Genomic DNA, 24570 nt, shown 5'->3' on the forward strand with positions numbered 1-24570 from the left:
CTGCCGAGGGCCATTTCGATATATATGACATTATTCGCTGGCTTGGTGCAGGCCACGCCCCCTCCGTGTGATGTCACACGGGGCGTGGTAACAATCGACAGTGATTACAGCAATGCCCGGAGCATCCTGAGGATGCTCCGGGGAGTTGTAAGGGCAGCCGGTGTGTGTCATAAGGACGGTCCAGGCGGCACTGCTGCATAGATTTTGGCTGCAGGGTGCCATCATAGGGAGCAGCCAGATCGGCATAACTGGGGGGCGTGGCCAGCAAACGAGGGTGGGGCCGGCCAGATGACAAGGGTTTGCGGGCGGGATGGGGCGGAGCCACGCGATTGCATCCCGCCCGCGCTATACACTGCAGATATTACAGGCAGTGTGAAGCAGGGGGCGGGGCCAAAATGACGCGATTCCGCGTGAATCGCGTCACCGCTCCCCCCCCCCCGCTGCGGGGGTTTTACATGGAATTGCGGGGGGACAGGAGGGGTGAGCGGCAGCCGGGAGGATTGCCTGCCTTCCCGGGAGGTCGGGAGCGGCACCCAATTTTCGGGAGGCTCCCGACCAAATCGGGAGGGTAGGCAAGTATGGTTCACAGATGAAACACAGCGGAACTTGGCGTGAGAATAGAATGTGACCTTAGCACCTCTTACACAGATTCCGATACATTCGCTCACAGATACACAAATGTCGCACATCAAATGGATCAGTGCAAAGTAGATTGGTCACTTCCAGCTGTTTTATTTATGCAGATAAGAACATTTTGAGGGAGAAAGACGCTTGGTGTGGCCGAGTCACCCTGGACCTGGCGCGTAAAGAGGGGTTATTTGAAACCAGAGTTTAGGAGGACACATCTGTAGTTTTTTTTTTTTTGTATGTTTGTTTTTTTTGTTTTTTTTCGTTTTATGGTCGCAATAGTGTAATGGGGTATAAATAATCCTCGTCACTGCCTATTGGTCTTACACATCTGTCACTTCATCATTCAAAAGTCCCAACATTTATCTGCTGTATTTACATGAAGAAGAACTCAGACTGTAGATTGTTCATACTTAAAGGTGTGATGTCCCCAGCAATGGCTGCAGTGGGTATAGAGACGATGCTTATTGAAATGGAGATTTCCAATGCCAAATGGATAACCTTCTAATGCTACTGGCTCCTACCCTCTCTCCACTGGGTCCACTGTTAAGATAGCAGAGGGACCCCCTCCTGATTGCTGTTTGGGGGGAGCACTAGGGATACAGAGCCGCATTCAATTCTACTGTGTAGCCAGAAAATGTCTGGTCAGGTTCAAGATTTTGAAGTGGCCCCATCTTATGTCAGCAATTAGCGTACAGGAAACGGTAAGTAGTCACACTGTGCGTGGATTATGGGCCTGATTCAGAGCCGCTCGCTATTTGTGAAGGCACGCTCTGAATCAGGGTGGAGAGTATTTTTTTTTTTCCTGTCCACTCGCTAAGCTGTGGGTGCCCACCCACAGCTAGTGCGAGGGGGCAAGAGATGGTCGCGATTATTGCGACCATCGGCATTGCGAGGGGACCCTAAGGTAGGGTCTCAGCACTCGCAATGCCGAGTGGACTTCCAGCTCTAATAGAGCCGTAAGTCCACTACTGACATCGCGAGTAATGTCAGTAGGGCCGCCCACAAACGGCAGGCGTTCCTCAGGAACACCTCCGTTTGTTCAGCCACCCCGCCTACAAAACGGGGCGAGCTGTCGATCAATATCGACAGCCGCCCCGTTTTGCTGCGAGCTCCGGGGCGAGTGAAGGTCTCACTCGCTACGGGGCACGCGCGTTCGTGCGCACTGGGCCACCGTTGGCCCGCTTGCGAGTGCAATGCGCTTGCGAGCGGGTCTGAATCAGGCCCTATATACAGTCATTAGAAACTCCACATAGTAATTACCAGGGTCATAACTATGGCCTTTGCAGGGGGATGCGATGACTATGGGTCCCGGGGGTAAGGGGGCCACATCTCTTGTAAAGTAATATTTTAGTAAAGTAAAGGGCCCCATACACTGTGCAATATGCACCTTGCAATGCAATGGCCGACATAGCGGGCAGTCCCCACACACGGAGCGATCCGGTGGCCGACCACCCAAAATGCCGGCATCCCCTTCCCCACCCGCATAGCGCTGCATGGGATCGTTCGTCGATCCCCCAGATCAATTGTACGTGATGAAAGATCTGGAAGAGCGACGGACAACCCCAGAGGAGCGCGCAGCGGAGGATATCATGCCCACACACTGAACCGTTTAGAGGCGATATCGTTCAAAACTGTCGGGTACGGCCGATATGTCGCTCTGTGTGTGGGGGCCTTTACTCCATCTTACAGCTTCTGATTACATCTGTTTTGTCTTTATGGTGTTTAATTTTTGTGCATTCTAAGGGGTCTATGTACTAAGCAGTGATATGAGACAGAGTGAAAAGTGATAAGGTGCCAGACAATCAGCTTCCAACTGTCATCTCACAGGCTGTGTTTGAAAAATGACAGTTGGGAGCTGATTGGTTGGCACCTTATCACTTTCTTATCACTTTTCACTCTGTCTCTTATCACTGCTTAGTAACTAGACCCCTGCTGAGTTTTGTTTGGTACTGTAGGCCTTCTAATCTAGTATTATTAGTATTATTATTATTAGTATTATTATTATTATCACTAGTCTTTTTGCCTCAATAATGAATGCAATTACAGTGGAGATCTGGAATAATGAATTAAGTTTCTGCTGGCTAAGTTAATGGGAGACCTATTTTAGTTGTTGCCGTACTACATTTCCCATGATGCTCGGCTTGTCCGTTAAATAACAGATTGATGGGGATGCATTTTGTTTTTCCGTCATAGTCCACATTGTACCAGCTCCCACATTTCCCTCTAGTCTGAGGCTTTATGGGTGAGAGAGCGACCGATCGGGCCGCTTTCAGTAGCAGGTCCTTACTGCAGAGCATCTCACATGAGACTACTGATCATGAGCTGACTCTCAACTCCATGGGATCTCTGTGCAGGTCCAGTACAAAGAGCCAGAACCAAGGTTCTAAGACGCATCTTAATGAGGCACAAGAAGTCCTGCGAACTTTTATTTACAAACGTGCGATTAAACGCTCTGCAGACAAAATAGACATGGATTCTATCGTCGGTTGCATTGTTGAATAAGTACTATCATGTAGTTTTACTTTTTACAAGCATATTGTTCTGATTACTGTCCATCCGTTACCTTAACGTAACAAACAGTTCTCTATCACTTTTCTTTTTGTCCGTTTCCTCCTCTAAAGGCGGGGACACACTTGTCGATATTCTGGACTATATCGTCCAGTTTGTATGCAAAAACGATGAACGATAATAACCAACGATGCGCGCTCCCGCAGGTCGTTGGTCTTTGTCATTCATCGCCCGAACATGCAGGCCAAACGGACGATATTGTCAGGCTGTTGCATGCTCGGAGATGAGGGAAGGAGCCCGGCACTGAACGATATCGTGAATGATATCAGTGTGTGCGTTTGATGTCCTTAACGACACTGAGCACACACCCCTGCTGGGGACACACTAGATGATGTCACTCATGGAGCAAATAGTCTAGTGTACAGTATATGCCTCTTTAGAGCTCTAGATACAGTATATAATTTTATATGTTTCCATACCATGGACCTCAATGCAATTTACCCCAATAACCATGATCCCATATTTCTACCCCTCTGCTGCTGAATTGCCATTACGTACATCCATGACAGTTACGTGTCGTCCACGACAGGTCTGTGATATTTTACTGATATTGAAGTGGGCATTTCTCTGTGTTTTAGGTAAATCTTGGAAGCAACCAATACCTATTTTCCCTGGTGGCAACACCGACAATGATGCCGTGTTTCTCGCTGAGACATGACGTGGACGCGCTTCTGTGGCAGCCGGTTGCAGCGGAAGGTGATGATTTTTGCGAGCACGCCGCAACATTCAATGCTCTTGGTAAGCGGACAACGTTCATTTGGCACCTCCCTACCATTATGTATAAACAGTGGGGGGATTGTAATGCAGGATATACAGGGGCTGAGTGTGAGTTGGGAGCAGGGCAAAATGCAGGTGACAGCACCTGGAGCAATTGGGGTTGGCAAAAACATTTAATTATTTCTTTTCATGCAGGGTAAACATTGGCTGCTTTTGCATGTAGCCCACAAATGGTGGGCAGCTTTACTTTTACAGTGTAATTTAGATCAGAGCTGGGACACCCCTCCCAAATCCAAGTCTCTTGCAGTGTAGCATGGTTTTACCCAGGTGCAAACTTACTCTTTTTTTTTTTTTTTTTTTACTTTGCTCCTAAACGAGAACCGGCCGCACTGTGTGAAGGACAGACACCAAGCTCTATATCTGATTAGTCAGATACGTTATAGAGCAGATTGTGTATCATTGTCCTCCGTCCCGTTGTTGTATCATCTCTGGCACCTGTGATACTAAGGGCCGTATTCAATTAGAAGCGAAAAGTCCGTTTCGGCGATACTTTTTTTCGCCGATGATGTAATTTTCGCTGGTTTCAACTTATCCACGTATTCAATTGTAGCGTCTTTTCGCCGGCGCGATAACGCAATGCAACGTAATAGGCGAAAAAGTATCGCCTGTGAATACCCAGCGGGAAAAAAGTGCAGAATTAGGGTTTTGGGGTGCAATGTTGCGGGGACCACTGGAATCCCCCCGCCCCCCCCCCCCCCGACGCTAACTGCTTATAAAAACACAAAGGACACCCCAAAAAAGCACTTTGAAAAAGTGGGGGTACAAGTTCAAAAACTAACAAAATAGCCTTTTGGGGGGTCTGGAAGTATGGGGGAGGTGTGTTTTGATTGCAGGTGTTTGCAGAAGGTGCATTTTTTAATGCTTGCACCCATTTTCATGTACCCCAAATTTGATGGGAATACTTATTTTACCCCAAACAAGTTGCAAAGTGCTATTCTTCACCACTTGCTGAAAGACGCTAAATAGCACCAATTGAGACCATTTAAAAACCACAAATACCTTTAGCAGACCTGTTCAGGGGTACCCATAGTTAACCCCCATGTCAGAGCATCTTTAGGGGGCTGTCAGCCTGATTTCCCAAAAACTGACAGAACTTTTCGCCAATTTCAATTTGCCGGGTCCCTTTTTCGCATATTTGCAATTGAATACGGTGATACGCGACCACGCGCACGATACTTTTTTGCATCTGAAATCAACGATGATGGCCAAAAGTCTGGCAACTCACTTTTTGCTTCTAATTGAATATGGCCCTTTGCCATGAACAAATATTGGTTACATTTAAAAAGTCAACTCACATTTATCATAATTTCACAGTTGAAACTTCTATTACATACACATTTTGGTGATGCACTGGTTGGATATTCTAGTTTATAGTCCATTTTAGTTTATTTGATGTTTCTACTTCAGGTTCCATAGGGGGTCCACAGGGTTGACCTTGGGGTATAGCTGGATCTGGATCCACGGGCACCACACAGTTAAAGATTTTGCTGCTCCCAGGATGCACTGGGTCCATCCTCCTCTATACCCCACCCCAGCCACAGGCACCTCAGTGTTAGTTGGTGCCCGGCCGGAGTCGGGTTACCTTAGCGCAGGGGGGCTGCTTGGCAGCCCCTAAGCTTCTTTTTAGAGTTTTTTAATTACTTTTTTTTTTTTATTATTTACTCTTCAGAGCGGCAGCATCAGACTGTCCATTGGACGTCCAAGCTGCCGCTCCTACACCCCGCTGGCGCCGCGACGCCAGTACAGATCTGGGGATCGTGGCGGGACCCCAGAGTCTGTACTAGCACGGGCTCTGGGCTCTCCCACGACTGCTGCTGGGGCGCCTGGGATAAGGTAAGCCGCGGGTCACTGCTTGTAGTCGCATGCCTCCGGTCTCTGGGGACGGAGGCGCTAGCAGTGGCGGCGGGCTCCCCCTCTCCGGAAGGCATACCCCGCGGGACCACTAGACCACCAGGGTATTATTCGTCAGCCTGAGCCAGCATCCCTGGGGTTAATTGCTAGCCAGGGGAGGCAGCCTTCCCTGTTTAGCGGCTCCTCCCCTCAGCTCAGCGCGCCTATCCGCTTAGGTCTGGCGATGCTGAGCTGCTTCCTCCTGCGGCCACTCCTCCTCTGAGCTCGGCGGCCATCTTCTCTCCAGTGGCAGCGCAGATCTCGCAGGCAGTGTGCGGTCGGTCCCCCTGTGTACCTTTCCCCTGCTAAAGGTCAGTGTACACAGCACTATAGCCCTCCCAGACACTGAATCTGGGCTGTTGATTGTAGTGCAGAGAGTATTAACTTTCTGCATTGTATGTGACTTTTGCTAGTGCTGACTGTCTGTGCTTTATCTCTACTTACTCAGTCTATGACTATCCCTTTCCTTCTCCTACATGCCTGGCAGGTGTGTGTGGGAAGGGCTTTTCTTGGATCTCACTTATAGAAATTCATGTATTTGTGAGGTCGGTCACATACTGTGGTGTGCTGCCCGATGCCATATTTGTGGTCTTGTGTGCTGCATACTTGTGGGTGCGCCAAGAGTACATTCTGAGCTTCCCTGTTGTGTTGCTGTATATATCTGGGTATATATATTTTATCATATCTGATGAGGAAGTTGAGCGCTCTACGGCTCCCACTCTGCTCTCCTGCAGACGCTGCGCTGCAGAGGGGAATATGGGTGATTTATCACAGGATGGGCTGTGTGTGAGGTGCCGTCAGTTACCTGGTCTTTCTAACCCCCCAATTTCGGGACATGATCCTCCTTGGGCTGTGTTTTCTCAGGTGCTGGCTTCTATCGCGGACCGTATGGCGGTCCAGACTGCTCTCCCCCATAGGGGGTTACCCCAAACAGCCATCCCTCTTTCTCCGGTTGTACCGCAATTATTGCAGTCTCCCCCTGGGTCTCAGACTGTTCATATGCGGGCTTCCCTATGTATGTTCAGTCTCCTCCAATGACGCAGCAGTCCGTCATTCCCTTCCAGGGTCTCCTGCAAGCGGGTCAACCACCATGGGTGGATGTGTTCTCCAATTCAGTCCAGAGTTTGGCGGCTTCATCTTCAGCCTTTCAAACTATGTTGCGTAGTGACAAGCCTCACAAGGCGTCAAAGCGCACGGTTATGTCATCCCAGTCTGAGCAACTATCAGACTCAGATGCGTCCTCGGATGAGGGGGAATTGCCTGAGGACTCTGATTCGGATTCCCCTGCCCGGAAAGTGGAGACGAAATTTTCCATTAATGTGCAGGCATTGGTGCGGGCGGTGCGGTCCATTCTTGATATAGAGGATGACGCCCCGGCCCCTAAGTCCAAGTATCCAAATTTTAAGCAGGCAAAGGTGACTTCTGTTGTTTTTCCTCTCTCTGACCAGCTGACTGATTATATGGCGGAGGCCTGGCAGTCGCCTAGTAAGAGGTTCCAGCCGCAGAAACGTTTAGCATCTAGTTATCCGTTTCCTGCAAGTCATTGCAAAAGTGAGAAACCTCGCCTGCGGTGGATTCTCATGTTATTCGCCTAATCAAGAGTGCTACCTTGCCTATGCCGCCCATTTCATCCCTAAAGGAGCCCACGGACAAGAAAGTAGATACTTAAAATCCATTTATTCTCTCTCTGGTGCGGTGGCCCGTCTGTCCATGGCCATCTCTTGGGTGGCTAAAGCCATTGAGAGCTTTAGTTGGACAGATGAGGGATGCCGCTTCCTATACTGGAGAAGCGTCTTTGGATGCCAGTCTTCTGACTTCCAGAGTTTTGGCGGCAGCGATCTCTGCTCACCGGTCTTTGTTGCTTCGTTCTTGGAGAGCGGATGCAAACTCCAAGAAGGGCCTCTGGAGGCCTTACCCTTTAATGGAGATTTTGTTCGGTCCTGACCTGGACAAAATTGTTGATACTTTGGCAAAGTCTAAGTCGGCATCTCTGCCATCAGCAGCTGCACCTTCTAAGGCTAGGACCTCAGCCTTTCGGACCTATCGTACTCCGGGTAAGTCCAAGGGTCAGTCCTTCCCGAGGCAATCGTCAACCAAGACTGCTCCTAAACCAAAGAAGCAGGCCTGGAGCACTAGACGCCCTGCTTCCAAGCCAGAGGATAAGCCTTCAGCCTGATGGGACGGGGCTCTCTCTGGGGGATCCCAGAGTGGGAGGTCGACTTCTTCAATTCGCCCAGTGCTGGTGCAACACCACCACGGATGCTTGGGTGCGAGAAGTGGTCTCTCAGGAGTACGCCCTGTCCTGCCCTGTCCTTCTCTCACAGACCCCCCCCCAACAGTTCTTCTGCACGAGTCTTTCTCACGATAAGACCAAGGCCTTGCAGATTCAAGAAGCCATAGCGTTCTTGCTGAAAGTAGGGGTTGTTGTTCCCATTCCACTTTCTCAACGCGGGACTGGTTACTACTGTCCTCTATTTCTGGTTCCGAAACCCAATGGGTCTTATCGGCCTATCCTCAACCTGAAATCGTTAAACAAGTTCTTCTGAGTGCCCACTTTCAGGATGGAGACTTTGCGCTCCATCATTCTGGCTATGGAACCGGGGGATTATATGGTCTCCCTGGACGCCTACCTGGGGCAGAGTGCCACCTTCCGGCCATCTCGACAGTCTTCAATCCAGGAGTTCTCATTTGGGCAGCGGACTTCCTCAGCCGTCACGACGTGCATCCCGGGGAATGGTCCCTTCATCCGGAGGTATTTCAATTACTCGTGGACAGGTGGGGACTGCTGGAGGTGGACCTTATGGCCTCCCATCACAATCGCAAGCTGCCTATGTATGGGTCCAGGACAAGAGACGCCGGTGCAAGCCTGGTGGACGCGCTGTCAGTGAAATGGACATTTCAGCTGGCGTATCTATTCCCTCCGATATTCCTGCTGCCTCGGGTCCTTGGGAGATTCAAACAGGACGGCGGCACGCTTCTGCTGGTGGCTTCAGCTTGGTCCAGACGTCCTTAGTACTCCGATTTTCGGGGTCTATCAATCGACGTTCCGCTTCTTCTGCCTCAACGTCAGGACCTGTTGTCTCAGAGGCCCTGCCTTTACCCGGATCTGGGTCATCTGTCTTTGACGGCGTGGCTCTTGAGATATCAGTCTTAAGGTCCCGAAGTTTTTCCAGCTCAGTCATCAGCTGAATGCTACAGGCGCGCAAGCCTGCTTCCGCCAGGATTTACTACAGAGTGTGGCATACTTATTTTCAATTGTGTGAGTCCAGAAACTATGATCCTCAAGCGTTTTGTGTTTCTAGGATTTTGGCGTTCCATCAGTCTGGGTTGGACCTAGGCTTTCGCCTAGCTTCTTTGAAAGTTCATGTGTCTGCACTTTCTGTGTGGTTCCAGCGTAGGATCGCTACTCTGCCTGATGTCCGCACCTTTTTCCAGGGTGTTCTCAGGATTCAGCCTCCCTTTGTCCCCCCAGTGGCTCCTTGGGATTTGGCAGTGGTGCTTCTGGCCCTACAGGGTCCTCCATTTGAACCTCTTGAGTCGGTGGAACTCAAGTGGTTGACAGTTAAGACTGTTTTCTCCTGGCGATTGCTTCAGCCAGAAGAGTGTCAGAATTAGGCGCGCTTTCTTGCCGTTCTCCTTTTCTGATTTTATACCAGGACAGGGCAGTGCTTCGCCCCCGTCTGGGTTTTCTTCCTAAGGTGGTCTCTAAGTTCCACATTAATCAGGAAACATTTGTGCCGGTCGTATGATCTCTCGGCTAGTGAGGCTTCCTTAGATATTGTCCATGCTCTCAAAGTTTATGTGGACCGGACTACTTCCATTCGGAAGTTTGATTCTTTGTTCGTCCTCTTTGGTTTTCACAGGAGGGGTTGGCCTGTGGACCCTATGGACCTCGTAGAAACAGATAACAAAGGTAAGTTCTTACCATAGCTCTTGTTTTTTCACATGCTACATTTACACTTTTTAATTGCAATATGTTTTTTTTGTACATATGTTTTATACACTTATAGTTATGTTGCAATTTTTTTTATTCTTGGAAACAGATTTTTTTTTTTTTTTTTTTTTTAAATCGATACAGTATTAACACTTTTACAAATGTGTTTTTGTTTTAAGGAGAAGGAGGAAAAAGGTGTATATTGATTATTTGTCAAAACTCTTGATCATTAAGGTGGTTATTAGCTGCTTTCCGGCATCATAAGATAGCAGCAGGAATTAACACGTTTTGCTGTAAAGCCACATAGAATCTGATGCCTGGTCTGCATTGCATTGCCTTATATCTGCAAATAAGGGAAAAAAGTGTTTAGGATGGTGTGAAAATGAAATTGGTGTCGCGACGCAGATGAGCGGACTTGTGCGCCGAAGCCTGTAACTCTTGTGGCACTTGCAGCTTACCCGTTGACCAGGAATCGGATGTCCTATAGACCATCGTCAGGTGGCACGGCAAGTTTGTCGCTTGCAAGATTAAATCCTGTTTCCACGGCAACAGAATCTCACCTATCGCTGCTGTTTATTTTGCGTTGACAAGAAGAAAAGCTCATATTAATATCGGTTTAATGACCTGTTAGAAATATAAAAACATCTTTCCAGCACTGCTGCCAGGGGTCATAGCATTTTGTGGGGGTAGTTTAGACAGCTGAGAGATTATGCTTAAATGGTGCGTACTGTGGACCTATAACACCCACTGCACTGTACATAATGTTCCATCACTTAATACTAATTCAGTTGAGTAAAGGTAATATTTGTAAATACACTGAAGCAAGTTCTTGCCTTTGTTTTTTGTCCTTATATGGTTTCTCTGTGTCTTTAGAAGCTAAATTCAGGTGGAATCTTAGTTATGCTACCCAAATCCGTCACAACATAATTAGTCACATGTAAGGAACTGTGATACTTTTGTCCTTTTTTATTATTTTTAGTAGAACTTTATTGCTGTGCAGTTTATGCTAAATTATTTGGGTAAACTTTTCAGGTTAAAATATAATGTGCTTATAAAGACCCAGGGGCGTATCTATAATGGGTGCATGGTGGTCGGGGAACACGGGCCCCTGGGTCCAGGGGGGCCCCGCACTGCACACCCTGCACCCATAATATTACAGAATCACACGTCGGGGGTGGGGGTCCGACGCTGTAAAATGACTGGAAAATGGCCGCCGCGGCCATTTTCCCGGTGACCTGTGCATACACTATAGACTCTGGGCACACTCTAGTGCCCAGAGTCTATAACTCCGGCGCCGGTTTGTATGTTTTTGTAAACAATAAACTGCCCGATTCAGAGATGTACGCTAATGCTGCTGCATCTGTGTACGCAGATGCTGTTTGTAAAAATGCAAATGCCGCTGCCATCCTGGGAATACGTATTAAGACGCCAACTGCGGCTTTGCAAATCCGTGCACCTGCGCACAAAGGCGCAGCATTGGCCGCAGATGATTCGATTGATCTCAGTTCCGAGTAAGCCTATGGCTACTCCCAATGGGCGCGGGATGTGAAACTTTGGCGCAATTTCTACTGTGTACGGGATCGCAGATGCAGGCTATTAGACTCCACAAAAACGGTCGTGACACATCTGCATTCTAAGCCGCCACTCCCACAAACGCTCAATGACTGTAAAAAAAACCACTGCGAGCGACTACGGTAATGTATCTTGACGCATGCGCTGTGCGACTTATAGTTAATCGCTCAACTGCGAAAGTATTGCCATTGCGTTCATCTCTGAATCGGACCCATATATCTTTCTTCCAGAACGTCTTTGTCATTTTTTATTATTTGTTTTTTAACAGAATTTTTTAAACATAGATATGAACTTTTCTTCCTGTTTTACCGAGTATTGTATGATTTGTTTGCATTCTGTACAGAGGTTTAATTATTTTATTTGTTTATTTTCTTATACATTTATTTTAGTTGTTTTTTTTAAATGTTTCATTAGTGTTTATTTTACCTCCTGTGGATAAGTTAATGGGTGGAGCTACAGCCATCCTGCAACCAATCAGAGCACTAGGTGTTTACATTGTGTTTCTTCCCGTTTCAGGCTACGTCCAGGCATCGAAGCAAGATAAGAAGTTTTTCACGTGCGCTCCCGATTTCTCCTACGCGGCCCTGTGTGAGTGCGTACGCAGGATATTCATCTACCGCCAGCCCACTCCGATGTCCACCGTTCTGTACAACAGGAAAGAGGGGAGACACGTGGGGCAGGTTGCTAAGCAGCAGGTAGCCAGTCTAGAGATCAGCGATCCCATCTTAGGCTTTCAAGCCTCCAACGAGCGATTATTCGTCCTAACCGCAAAGAAATTGTTTGTCATAAGGGTGAATACCGCAGGCTAATTAGCCCTCTCCGCTTGTCTTTCACCTCAGTTCACAATCGGCCAAAATTCTCCTACATGAGCTTTTGAAGTTTGCAATATTTTCTGCTGTATGTTTTCCCTTTTTTTAAAAAATAAATAATAATTTCATAATATTACTTATGTCAATAAAAATGTTTTAAAACCCATCTCCCCTGTGTGTTCTTTATGGTAAAATAAAACTGGAGGCAAATTGTAAGAATTGCGCACTTGGTCTTTCCATGTCACCGGCTGCTTATACAGTACGTGAAAAGTTTTCTTTCATTTTTTTTTTTTTTTTTGCAAAGCAGCAGCAGCGTCCGCCTGTCTCTTTGGTTTATCCTATAGAAATACATAAAGAACTGGCCTGTCATCCTTAATTATTCTACAATGCTGCAAATGTATGCAAAGTCAGAGAAATTCACCTCCCCCTCCCCATATAACGATGGGCTTGGCAAGTACTAGAATAGAAAATCACAACTAAAAAGTAAATAAAACCTGACACGTCTTACAAAGTGTACGTAGAGACATGGAACGACGCAGAGCATTTGTGTGTCCTGCAGGAGAATGCGTCTGATCTAATGACATTAAACTCTGCTTCCTCCTGTATGTGACACAATTACCTCGGAGTTTAAACCGCTCACAGCTGAAGCAGGCGCGCTAGGCAAGGCTGTGCGTAATACTGAGTATGGTCACAGTTAGGCTAAGCGTTCTTTGCCTGATTCTTGCAGATTTGTCTTGCGGTTTTGTCGCACTTGTACATGCTAAACATATGTAACTACGGCCAATTCAGAATTGCAGCCGTCTCAGTCGCACCCACACTTGCGGCTGTGTGTGTGTTACTGGCCATTTGCACGCAGGATCTTAGGGGTCGATCCTATTCCATGCAAAGGGTGCGAGTTGCAACAGCGTTAAAACACCTGCAACAGACCGGCACCTCGCGACAATGGCCGTCAAGCGCAGCCATTGCCGCGATGACTCTCACCCATGAGAACATCGCATGGAATAGGATTGACTCCTTAGCGTTCTGAGGGCGTGCAGTGGACATGCTAGAAGAATTTGCGGGCTACACGGAGCTGAGCGTACGCAGACATCACGCCAGATCTCTCGCATCAGGTATAGGGATTTGGTGCGAATATGTGCGGATAAAGATGACTGCTACTTTCACATGCGGATTACTGGGGGCGGCGAGTGCACATAGATGTTCGTAGTGCTTAATACAGGCGAAGAGACTCTTTAATTTCTGAGCATTAACTCAAAATTAGGCCCCCTGTGCGTATTCGTGAGGTCTTGCGCATAAACACGGCAATGCTAGGCACGGCTGCTATGTCTTTTCCAGTCTCCGGCTTTAATTTACCCTTCTTCATTGTTCTCTAAATGTATTGTTCATTTCACACTTGTGGATTCACGTTACTCCTCAAAGTAACAGGACGCTGCGGCTGTCTTTGTGACTCCTCAAAGTATGAGGACACTGCGGCTGTCTTTGTGACTCCTCAAAGTAAGAGGACGCTGCGGCTGTCTTTGTGACTCCTCAAAGTAACAGGACGCTGCGGCTGTCTTTGTGACTCCTCAAAGTATGAGGACACTGCGGCTGTCTTTGTGACTCCTCAAAGTAAGAGGACGCTGCGGCTGTCTTTGTTACTCCTCAAAGTAACAGGACGCTGCGGCTGTCTTTGTGACTCCTCAAAGTAACAGGACGCTGCGACTGTCTTTGTGACTCCTCAAAGTAACAGGACGCTGCGGCTGTCTTTGTGACTCCTCAAAGTAACAGGACGCTGCGGTTGTCTTTGTGACTCAAAGTAACAGAACGCTGCGGCTGTCTTTGTTTCGTGTGAGTCACCAATTAAAGTAGAAGAACGTCTTCCACACATAAGCAAAGTCTAAATGTAATCCAGTGTCTGTGATGGACAGGTTGCCTTGTAATGCTTGAGCTAAAGGTAATTTACTAAAGCCGAGAGAATGGGAGATAAGAGAAGTGGTGCTTGATGCCTGTAGAGATTGCAAAGGGAGGCGATAGAAGGGAAAATATTCCACTCGGGTGCTGATATTATTTGGGATGTGTTACGGAGGATAAAGCTCCATATAGGGGGTCAATGTACCAAGCAGCAGTTTTTGTTGCTATTTTTTATTTTTAAATTGGAAAATTTATATCCACAGAATATGTCCATTTAAAAAAAGTTTTAAACCAGAGTAAAGTGCCGACATTGAGTTATCACTTTTGTAAATTGTAGCTTCACGATCATTAATATATTGTCTGGGACCATTTCATACTGTAGGTAGGCCTTATAATTAATTGTAGTGTCTCATTCTATATATATATATATGTATATAATTATATATATATATATCTCCTAAATTTGTGTAACAGGAAGATCAATAATAATTTTGTAATAAACCCATTGTATCCATAAGTTTCAATTACAGCACAGGTTCTCAAACTCTGTCCTTAGGACCGCAAGCAGTGCATGTTTTTCAGCTCTCCTCACAGAACCACAAGTGAAATAATTAGCTCCATCTGTGGATCTTTTAAAATGTGTCAGTGAGCAATGAATACACCTGTGCACCTGCTGGGTGACCTGCAAAACGTCACCTGTGTGGGGTGCTGAGGACCGAGTTTGAGAACCACGGAATTACAGGCTCAATAATTTCCTTGTATGTGAGCCCAGGGCGGTGAGGGGAGACTCCCCAAGAGCAGATATTTGTATGTGAGAGGTGAGTGCAGGTTTCATCAATCATGGAGCTTTTATATATGGTCACCATCAATCTGTACATTCCAACGCAGACACTAGGCTAAGGGGACATCATAAATCCAGAGTGTGACACATTTGTGCCCGGAATATACACAGGAAAAGATTCACGCAAGATAAAGCCTAGTCATGGGCATTCCATCTGTTCAGTTGGGAAAACCTCATGATGCACCTTGCACAAACTCCGTAGCGTTTGCGCCAGGTAATCGCCAGGCTATCGTTAGTTGCTGATCATCATTATTACCATTATTGCAGATTGTTACACCAGCCTTCCAGCACCCACCACCAATTAGACACCTCCTAAAACACTTCCAATGGTATCACAATTATGGGAAGACATGTTTACTGCGCTACGCCTTCGATTCCCTTCTCCAGGTAGTAAGGAGATGTAGAATTGTACAGTAATATACCAACATACAGTATGTGCAGTACAGAAATGAGCGCCCTGTTCTAAAAATACACTCTCACCAGCCGACCCACAAATCGCAGCGCCTTACAAATCCACAACGATAATAACAGCACTAGTATAGCACATACACACATACAAGGTCACATTTAGTATTTGAGAAATGTATCAAAGCTGAGAACAGTTTCTCCGGGGTGTCTGGAGAAACGTCAGCGAGACCCTTACATTAGCAATAACAAGAAAAGTTCAATTGCATTAAATTAACTCAAATTACAATAATGTGATAGGGATTTATATAACAGCGCTAAACTGACAGGATCCATTTTATGTCACCATCCAGTAATCAGATCTGTGAGGAGAGTATTAATTTTTTAATTCATCACCCGTGGCAACCGGGCACTTCTGAGTGCTTCAGGCAGTGAATAGGGGTTCTGCAGGCGTCGGTCAACTGATTTGGAGGCTTAATTGGTTCACTAGCTCGTGGCTTAATATCCCCAAATCTCTTCCAACTGAGATATTAAGGAAATAACTTTTTTTTTTTTTTTTCATTTTGCTGCTGTTGCTGAGAGGGAGATACAGTCAGGTGCATAAATATTGGGACATTGACAGAATTTTCATATTTTGGCCTCTATTCACCACCACAATGGCTTTGAAATGAAACAAACAAGATGTGCTTTAACTGCAGACTTTCAGATTTAATTTGAGGGTAATTACATCCAAATCAGGTGAACGGTGTAGGAATTACAATGGTTTCTATATGTGCCTCCCACTTTTTAAGGGGCCAAAAGTAATGGGACAAACTAAACAATCCTAAATCTAACTTTCACTTTTTAATACTTTGTTGCAAATCCTATGCAGGCAATTACAGCCTGAAGTCTGGAACGCATAGACATCACCAGATTCTGGGTTTCATCCCTGGTGATGCTCTCCCAGGCCTCTACTGCAAATGTCTTCAGTTCCTGCTTGTTCTTGGGGCATTTTCCCTTCAGTTTTGTTTTTATCAAGTGAAATGCATGCTCAATCGGATTCAGGTCAGGGGATTGACTTGGCCATTGCATAACATTCCACTTTTTAGCCTTAAAAAACCCCTTGGTTGCTTATGCAGTATGCTTCGGGTCATTGTCCATCTGCACTGTGAAGCACCGTCCAATGAGTTCTGAAGCATTTGGCTGAATATGAGCATATAATATTGCCCAAAACACTTCAGAATTCATTCTGCTGCTTTTGTCAGCCGTCACATCATCAATAAATACAAGGGAACCAGTTCCATTGGCAGCCATACATGCCCACGCCATGACACTACCACCACCATGCTTCACTGATGATGTGGTATGTTTTGGATCATGAGCAGTTCCTTTCCATCTCCATACTCTTCCCATCACTTTGGTACAAGTTGATCTTTGTCTCATCTGTCCATAGGATGTTGTTCCAGGACTGTAATGGCTTTTTAAGATGTTGTTTGGAAAACTCTAATCTGGTCTTCCTGTTTTTGAGGCTCACCAATGGTTTACATCTTGTGGTGAACCCTCTATATTCACTCTTGTGAAGTCTTCTCTTAATTGTTGACTTTGACACATATACACCTACGTCCTGGAGAGTGTTCTTGATTTGGCCAACTGTTGTGAAGGGGTTTTTTTTTTCACCAGGGAAATAATTCTTCTGTAATCCACCACAGTTGTTTTCCATGGTCTTCCGGGTCTATTGGTGTTGCTGAGCTCTCCGATGCGTTCTTTCTTTTTAAGAATGTTCCAAACAGTTGATTTGGCCACACCTAATGTTTTTGCTATCTCTCTGATGGGTTTGTTTTGATTTTTCAGCCTAATGATGGCTTGCTTCACTGATAGTGACAGCTCTTTGGATCTCATATTGATAGTCGACAGCAACTGATTCCAAATGCAAATGTCACACCTAGAATCAACTCCAGACCTTTTACCTGCTTAATTGATAATGAAATCATGGGGGAATAGCCCACACCTGTCCAAGAAATAGCTTTTGAGTTGATAGTCCCATTACTTTTGGCCCCTTAAAAAGTGGGAGGCACATATTGAAACCATTGTAATTCCTACACCGTTCACCTGATTTGGATGTAATTACCCCCAAATTAAATCTGAAAGTCTGCAGTTAATGCACATCTTGTTTGTTTCATTTCAAAGCCATTGTGGTGGTGAATAGAGGCCAAAATATGAAAATTCTGTCAATGTCCCAATATTTATGCACCTGCCTGTATAGCAAAGCCTGTACCCAATCAGCATGTACCTATCATTTTATAGACTGCGCTAGATAACTGATAGCTCGAATATTATTGGTCGGACAACTTGTCCTCTTGACAATGTTTGATAAATCTCCCCAATAAACCGCAAGCTGAGAGATTTCCTTGGCACTAATGTCACAAGTGTGTCACTCTAGGATGTTTTGAGTGACACCCGTAAAGTCAGTCCCTCTCCTACTAGGTGACCTGTGCTGCTCCTCCCCTCCTGCTCCACCTTTTTCAGTCGTAGAGGAGACCCATTTGTCACGCTGGACCACTTTCAAACCGTCGAACCAAGGTGCGGCCTGCTTACCCAGCTAAACCTGGGCCTCTGGTGCGTGATGCCTGGGTCTCTGGTGCGTGATGCCTGGGTCTCTGGTGCGTGCAGCCTGGGCCTCTGGTGCGTGAAGCTGCCACAGTTACTTTTGCTCACAGTCGAATCACAGTACAAACTTCTGAAGTGCGACTTCATCTCCAGACTACATTATCAGTCTAACGTGAGCAGACTATCTTCCTAATAGGAAGGACACGGAAGCAACTGACCAGCTTAGCGTCCATCTACCAAGTTTGTAAATGTTGAATGTCTGCCACCCAAAGAGAAAAAAAACTTCGCCTACACATTGAAAGGAAAAATGATTGGATTGAGCAGAGCGTCTGAGTATGGTCAAATCCAATGAAAAGGCTGCTTATTGGCTCAGCCCGCAACATGCGCGCTGCCACTGCGTACAGAGGACGGATCTCAAATCTGGGATCCGGTTAGACTGTTGACATTCAGGATGCCGACATGGACAAAAGGTTGACACGAAAAACGTTGATATGCACAAATGTCGACATGTTCGTGGTGTCAACATTTAACATGCTGACACCAGACTGTCGACAGTACATTTTTGCGTTAGGGTTAGTGTAAAGTATGCAAAACAGATGTTGACATGTTTAAATGTCAACATTATGAATTTGTTGACATTCTAACCATGTTGACATGGATATTTACCCTGTCAAGCTATCGTTGTTAGCACAGCCCTCGCGTTCCCCACTTTGATACTCACAAAATCTGGAATGAGGTCCTCCCCGATCCATGTAGGCATCCTGGGATCTTGGCAAAATGGATAATCCGATGGATTCGCTCAGTGGAGAGCCGTGACGGCAGTGACTGGATCACTCACGGTCACTCTATTTAAGCGAATTGGGACACGCTGATTGGCTGAGAACATGGAAGCGACTGCCTAACGCTGATATAATTCATGAGCGATGTGACTTTATGTACCGTGAGCTGTGATAGATATTATTTTCTTTGTCCCTCTCTGACATGACCTCATGAAAGATAATATTAGGGATCTATGTACTAAGTCTTGGAGAAAGTGGCTAGAGATAAAGTACCAACCAATCAGCTCCTAACTGCCATTTTTCAAACACAGCCTGTAAAGTGACAGGAGCTGATTGATTGGCACTTTATCACTTTTCAACGCTAGAGTACATCTCCCCATAAGACCTTAGTTCACACTTGCCCAATACAGTATATATCATTCAAACTGCTTCATATTGTATTCGACTAATGTGTGTGTATATATATATATATATAATTTCTTGTGACTCCTTCTTTTCTTTCTCTGTTACCTCAGCCAGATGTTCTACAGCTCACAGTGCACCTATCGGCCCCGCTGTCTTCTCTACAGGACCTTTCTCCCTTTTAAAAAAAAAGAAATGTTGAAATCAAAAGACTTAATTATGCAAAATCATAATTTAATTTATTATGTCAATTGTTATATATTGCATTTGAATACTGTACTACTTATGTATTATCAGGGATAATGGGCCCCTTACTGTGAAATTTAAGAAGTAAATTTGAAGCCTTCAGCCCTGGTGACGTGTGCTGTTCCCATACTAGGGCTTCTCAGTAACTAACCACTTATATTTCACAGGGAATCGGTATGTAATACCGCCGGCCGTCAGGCTGACAGAGGAAGAGATCCAGGCAGCGGCAACCCGACAGCGCTGGAAATCCCGATCGTCCCCAGGTAAGTACTAACTAACCTAACCTACCCCCTAACCCTCCCTTAGGGGTGCCTCCCCACCCAAGTGCCTAATCCTAACCTCCCCCCTCTAAGTGCCTAAACCCCCCCCCCTTCCCCACTGCCTAAACCGAAGCCCCCCTGGGGGGTGCCTAACCTCCCCCCGGGGGTGCCTAACCCTAACCCCCCCCTTCCTCTAGCCTAACCCTAATCTTTCCGGAGGGGGTGCCTAACCCTAAGTCCCTCCCGGGAGCCCTAAACCTAACTGTCCGCTCGCAGTGCACGGCATCCCTTTGATCGGGTTGTTGACTGCCGATCTCCTGACGTAGGGGTCATGACAGGCGTCTAGATTTTAGACGCCTGTCATTTAACCCTCGCCGGGATTGAGGAGTCGGGAAGCTGGCGGTCGGTATTGCGGCCGCCGGCATCCTAAACGTATACCATTTCACAGTAGGGGATGCAATCACACATTGTTACACAGTTCTGTAACCATTATCTGTGTCTATAATATTGTTACTTAACATTTATTTTAAAATCACATAAGAATCCTGCTAAAGTGTGCGCCTCCTGGACTAACCTAGCGGCAATGTTAGGGGGGGGAGGGGAGGCCAATGCAATGCAAGTTTGTTTTTCTCATGCAGTAAAAGTACAGGCTGCTTCGGCACCACTGATACTGATGGATTTTAGCGCTGCGAACACCCGTTTTCGGTGGATACCTGCAAATATTTAGTACATGTATTATGGAGGGATTGCAGCAGATATCTCTAAAATCTACGGCTGTCCCCCCATTTCCGGCAGCAGTTGCATCCCCGATAGGTCTCCTCGGGGGAATGCTGTCAGATTTACAAAGTTCTGGAACTTGGTCCCTGCAGTTTGCGCAATCTGAAGATGGCGTAAGACGCTGCAGCCTACGGGCTACACATCGCAATACTAGCCGGGAGAGGGTTCCATAAGTACCCTCCCCCGCCAGTGACTGCCACGCACGTGTTGTCTACAGGCCACGCAGCCATAGGATCGCCGACACAGGAGTGAAGAGACCGCTGACGTGGGCGTTTCACTCCCATCAGATATCAGGGACGGGTTCCTTTTAGGCAATTTGTTGAATTCGGGTGTTATGATTGCATCCTGCAATACGATAATGGGCGCTAATATTGCACCTTGATTACATTGCAAATGCGTTCATGAATAAATGGACCGCTTAAGAACATCATGTCCCCCCCCAGGCCCTTCATACTCAGTAGCAGAAAGTTAATCCCATCCATTGTCAGTGATACCCCTTTTACACCAGAGCTAAAACCCGGGTTATTGCAGGGTTAACCAGGGTCGCTCCCTGGTGTAAAAGGGGTGAGGGTTGGATTCCTTGGGTCGAGTGACCCGGCAATCCAACCCAGGTAACTAGCAGGGTTTAACACAGGAATGACCCGTGAAACCCTGCAATGTAAATGGCTTGATCCGGGTCACGATGACCTGGAGCGCGCCGGCTTCAGTGGTTCTTGGAGATGACGTCATCTTCAAGCTTCCACTTTCACTGCAAACCCGGCTCCTGTGTCAACGGCGCCGACTCGGAATATCCTGGGTCGGCGCCGGCTAAATTCCGGGTCTGATCTGGTATGGAACCCTGTTCCAACCTCCGGGTCAGACCCGGAATTTAGGTATAAAAGCGTTATTAAGGGAACTGCACAGAGTCAAAATAACAATAATTACAGAAATGTGTATAACTTAGAGAATTAAAAGCTGCTTTATTTTTCCCTTCCGTGTTCTTTTCAAAGATCATAAAGTTTTGCTTTCAGTTAAAAAGTTTTGAATTCCAGTGATCCCCTGATTGGATCAGATTAGATAGGTTACTTTAATCAGCACAATTAGCTATAATTTACAGTTAAAAGCTTGGTGACTGTTCTGCACTGTGCGTGCCAAAGCGCGACACGCAGTAGATGTGACATTTTAAACTTCTGTGTCATGATTATTAGTCCGATCAGTGCTGACAGTGCAGTCTTTCTGCATTATGTCAGACTTTTTTCTTTTGCATAGGAAGATACAAACAAACAGGTGAAGATTGAGGCAGCCTATTAACTAAATAAAGGAATATGAAGCCGCTTGTTTTCTTAAGCTGCTAAACTTCTCTTGTGGGCTGTAAAAATAGTTCTTACTAATAAAAAAAAAAAAAAATTACCCTGCGAATATAATTAAGCAATATCTCTAAGGTCCACAAAAGGCCGTCTTCTTCAGCTAATTAATATGATATGTTTTCTGTAATTATCTGATTATTCTTTGGAAATTAGTAGCCAACACATTAATTCAATAAGTTTAGGAGATTGTTAGGGCAATACGAGCACAGAGGTGATCAGAACTGATTTCCAATGCAAACCGCCTCTCCATTAAAGCAGGATACGCTTATCAGTAATCAAATGTCCTGAGGTCTTCAACTCCAGCTACTGAAGGCTGATCACCCAAATGTTTTGTTTTTGAGGTTTAGAGATGAATGGAACACTAGGAATGACTACAAGGTCTTAAGTGGATGAGACTGCAATGGGACTAAAAGCAATACATATAAAATCAAACTAAAAACGGGCAATAACTTTCAAGAGTAAGGGCTGGCGGCAGACAAACCTAACCTGTGGTTAGGGCTGGTGGCAGACAAAAGCAGAATTCAGAGATGTCAAGTCAGAAGGTAATATGATCCAAATGACAATCCGAATCAGCAAAGGCCAAGCGTTCACAATTTGATGATGATTATGTCCTCCACGACCAGTCTGTCACCGGCGACTCCCTGACATCATCTTCTAGCGTGCGCTCTTATGTGACTAGCGAAGCCGAACTTGATCTTGAAAATGTGATTGCAGGCGGCACAGTATAACTATCCGCTAGGGTTGACTGTGTAGTCTTAGGAAGGTTTCGAGCTGCTTTTCTAGATTTGGTGCTTGGTGTCAAGATCTCCTAAGAGCAAACCTATCTCCGGTGCAAGTGTAGTAGACTAGCAGTTATTTAAACCCACGTGAGTCAATATGCTGGGGTCTGTAATCCAGCCCACTCCTAACAAATTACTTGTGGCACCTGGGTATATATAGACGGCCTGTGGGAAGATAAGGATGCCATCAGGGTTTCCATAATGACCAACCCAGAGGAAGAACCGTAATGTCAGCATACAGTTTGCTAGGATTTGTTGCTAAGTGCCAGCTAGAAGTTCAGTGGATGTAGCTGCTGCTTCTAACATGTGAACCTGTAGTTGGGGTAAATTTCAGAGTCAGGCATGTTTTCCATAATCACTTTTTAGTTAGGAGAGAGTTTTAATAGCGGTGAAGGTATAGATCTTAGCAATACATTCCTACAAGCATCCCTCCTTACTCAGTCTTGAAATTTAGCCCCATTTAGTATAGTATTTGTACTGTACTTCTCTACTTAAAATCCTTCCCATAGTGCTGTGTCTTGGAAGATGAGACATATAGGGTAGATACAAGGCACAGGGGGGTTTACAGTTGCCCAGAACCACTGGTTTGGGAAAGGGATAGTCAGGGATACAGACCAGGGTACAGTATGCTTCATCATTGCAGCCACCTTATCATATCTCTCCCGCGGTTTATCCTGGTCTGAATATTATTCTTATGATGGAGAGTTTCGCATATATCGACGACTTCAAAGAGACAATCATGACTCCCATGCTTTTTATAACCTGATGTAATATATGACTTTTTTTTGGAATTAAAATAGTTTTAAGACTTTACTTGACAATTTGTGTTATAGAATACAAGTGTGTTTTTTATATATATTTTTTTTAATATCTCTTTATAATTTTCAAATAGAACATTATACAATACAGCAATGTGTTTTCAAAAATGCTTTAAAAATTTACAATTTTCAAATTTCAAAATAGTGGTATAAAAGAACCATACATAATGTTCATATTTTCAAAATATACATGAAATTTCCTCAGTGGGATAATAATAAATCCAACTTCTGAAGTCAAAAGTTTGACCACATATTCAAAAAAACTATTATATATAATACCATCAACTGTAGTATACTACAAATAAAAAGAAAAAAAATATATAAAATAACATATATATAATTTTTTCCCCTTTTTTTATTTTAAGATATAAAATAATATAATAAGATAAGGGGAGAGTGAGGGGAGAGGATTGGAAGGTATTCAATCATACAATGTTTAAAGATATAACAAGGTTCAAATCAATTTCTGGTAATCATATTGATATAGCAAAACACCTTAAGCACCAACACGAATGTCCGCCATCATGTCACATTTCTATACAAGTACCATGTTGTGGTTTCAAACACTTTTAGCACTTTTGACTGTGTGGAGGAGTCTAACGACTCAATATAAGTGCCCCATTTATTATAAAAGGAAACCACACCACACTCTAAATCCGGGAGAACAGTCTGCCTATCATACTATAAGGTAGTGAGCAATAATGATTTTATTGAGCCCAAAAATGGGGGAGTAGAGGTAGTCCAGTTACATAATATAACTTTTTTGGCTATGGTTACAATGACTGTAAGGAGAGGGGTTATATTTTTTTTATCCACACCAAGGTCCCAGTTACTAAAATTGGCACACAAAAGCGCTAAAGGATCACTTCTGAGTTTTAAATGAAAAATATATTAATAAAAACTACTATCCCCCAGAATTTACGTATTTTCGGACATAGCCATAAATTGTGAAAAAAGGTGGCGTTCGGGCGCCTACATTTCAGATAGTCACCCGACTCCTCCGCTACCATCAATCTCCTTCGAGCTTGTGATATATACACTCTATTGATAGTCTTGATATGGACATCCTGCAACCAAGAGCAGCGCAAAAATCTCAGGGTAGAGTCGTAATATAAAAGCAAGTTATCAGCTGAAGTTATAGAAGGTATGTCTCTACCCCATGACTTTATCGTTTGTTTCCAGGCTTTATTATATGTATTGCCAACAAGATCTAATGAAAGATATTTAGTTTTATATGGATGGAGTAAAATAAATGACAATA

General features: G+C 45.3%; 1 protein-coding gene across 1 annotated transcript in view; it reads left to right on the top strand.

Moving 5' to 3' along the window:
* LOC148501220 (nudC domain-containing protein 1-like) overlaps positions 1 to 12346 on the top strand; it is a gene marked incomplete at its 5' end in the record, with an annotated part of 152873 nt that extends 140527 nt beyond the window's left edge. Inside the window, 2 exons of the mRNA XM_088450789.1 lie at positions 3777 to 3936; positions 11888 to 12346. Of these exons, the coding sequence (XP_088306915.1) occupies positions 3777 to 3936; positions 11888 to 12180 (453 nt within the window). The remainder of the gene's footprint in view (positions 1 to 3776; positions 3937 to 11887) is intronic.
* Between the last annotated feature and the right edge of the window lie 12224 nt (positions 12347 to 24570).

The sequence above is a fragment of the Taudactylus pleione genome, unplaced genomic scaffold (assembly GCF_031769625.1).
Source record: "Taudactylus pleione unplaced genomic scaffold, aTauple2 ptg000524l, whole genome shotgun sequence".
In the NCBI taxonomy this organism is placed as follows: domain Eukaryota; kingdom Metazoa; phylum Chordata; class Amphibia; order Anura; family Myobatrachidae; genus Taudactylus; species Taudactylus pleione.